At 39.5% G+C, this 1494-nt stretch overlaps 1 protein-coding gene across 1 annotated transcript in view; it reads left to right on the top strand.

Annotated features, from left to right (window-relative positions):
• tspan31 (tetraspanin 31) overlaps positions 1-1494 on the top strand; it is a 20545-nt gene that overhangs the window by 12367 nt on the left and 6684 nt on the right. Inside the window, exon 2 of the mRNA XM_014022559.1 lies at positions 1097-1264. Coding sequence (XP_013878013.1) covers positions 1097-1264 — 168 coding nt within the window. The remainder of the gene's footprint in view (positions 1-1096; positions 1265-1494) is intronic.

The raw sequence follows: 1494 nt of genomic DNA on the forward strand, positions 1-1494 counted from the left end.
CCCCCCCCGTTTACAGTGTTTTATCAAACAATGGACAACACTGATACATTATATCTGAAATAATATCTGATTCTGCACACAACAAAATGTTGCATAAACTCCCAGCTTCTGAGTGTTCAGGAGTTTGCAGCGTCTCTCAGCTGCTGTTTGTGATGAGACTCAGACAGAAAGTGGTCTTCACATCACGTCCAGCCCATCGTGTGCCGATAAAAGTTACAGAAAAGTTCTTCTCCAGATAAATGAAGAACCACTGGGACATTGTTCTGTCCTAAACATTACCCTAAGACTGCTTCACTGCTTCAAGTTGTTTCCTTAGCAACTTATAAACGTAAGTGGAGCAGGAGGTGGATTGTGATTGGCTGTTGTCACGCACATTTCTGCCATGTTTGATCGAGTAAGAGGCTCACAGCTGATCACTGTGATCGACCTGAATTTTTTTCGATCAATAATTGCGATCAAAAAATCGCCCAGCCCTAATATAAAGTATTCCATATTTGCATATTAATTTCCCAATTTATTATGTAATTGCATTATTTTTACCTAAAAAAAACCTGAATATAAGATGGATTAATAAAACTAACAGTTCAATAGAAAAATATCTGTTAAATTTAACAAATTTCAGCAAATTTCCAACCAAAATGGTTCAGTTTAACAGAACATTTAATTCTTTAGAAAAATACTGACATAACTGACTGCCATTTATTAATATTGTACGGTGTGGAAAACTACTAAATTGTTAAGGAACACTGGTTTTTATTAGTGCACTCCACTCCCACATATTTACAAGTTTTACAACGTTCAGTGTTTTCCATCGGGGGCCCTATGTGTACCTTTAAAACCTTCTAAAACAAGATTAAAACAAACTTGTTTATTTTGTTAGTTCTGAGTCAACAGCCTTTAAATTATTTTAAACCAAACCTTATATTTCTRCTGGCCTGCCTCACACCCAACCCTTCCCATCGTAAAGTCAGATGATAACCAGATAAGATTATGAAGGTGGTTCACTTGGGTTCATGCTGTGTAATGGACTTTGGTCAGTCTGGTGTGTCCCACTGCAGCCAGCTGTGGGTAACTTTGTTTCTTCGGCTCCTTCCAGCTCGTTGGGCTCCTGCTGATTGCGGTCGCAGCGTGGGGCAAAGGTTTCGGCTTGGTGTCCAGCATCCACATCATCGGCGGGGTCATAGCAGTGGGTGTGTTCCTGCTGCTCATCGCCATCGTAGGACTCATTGGAGCCGTGCACCACCACCAAGTCATGCTTTTCTTTGTATCCTTTAAAGGAGACCAATTATGGGTCCTAGAAATTTTTATGGTATGGTATGGTAATTTTTGTGGGCTATCCAGACCATGTTCATTCGAATTAATGCACAAAATAATTCTCAGATAATAAAATTTCCCATTTTTTAGTTCTGCCTGTTCTGACTTCTGTTCAGAAGAGCTGTTTATGTTAATGAGCTCTGTTGGTAACGCCCTCCAAAAATCTGTTGACAATAACTC

The sequence above is a fragment of the Austrofundulus limnaeus genome, unplaced genomic scaffold (assembly GCF_001266775.1).
Source record: "Austrofundulus limnaeus strain Quisiro unplaced genomic scaffold, Austrofundulus_limnaeus-1.0 Scaffold335, whole genome shotgun sequence".
In the NCBI taxonomy this organism is placed as follows: domain Eukaryota; kingdom Metazoa; phylum Chordata; class Actinopteri; order Cyprinodontiformes; family Rivulidae; genus Austrofundulus; species Austrofundulus limnaeus.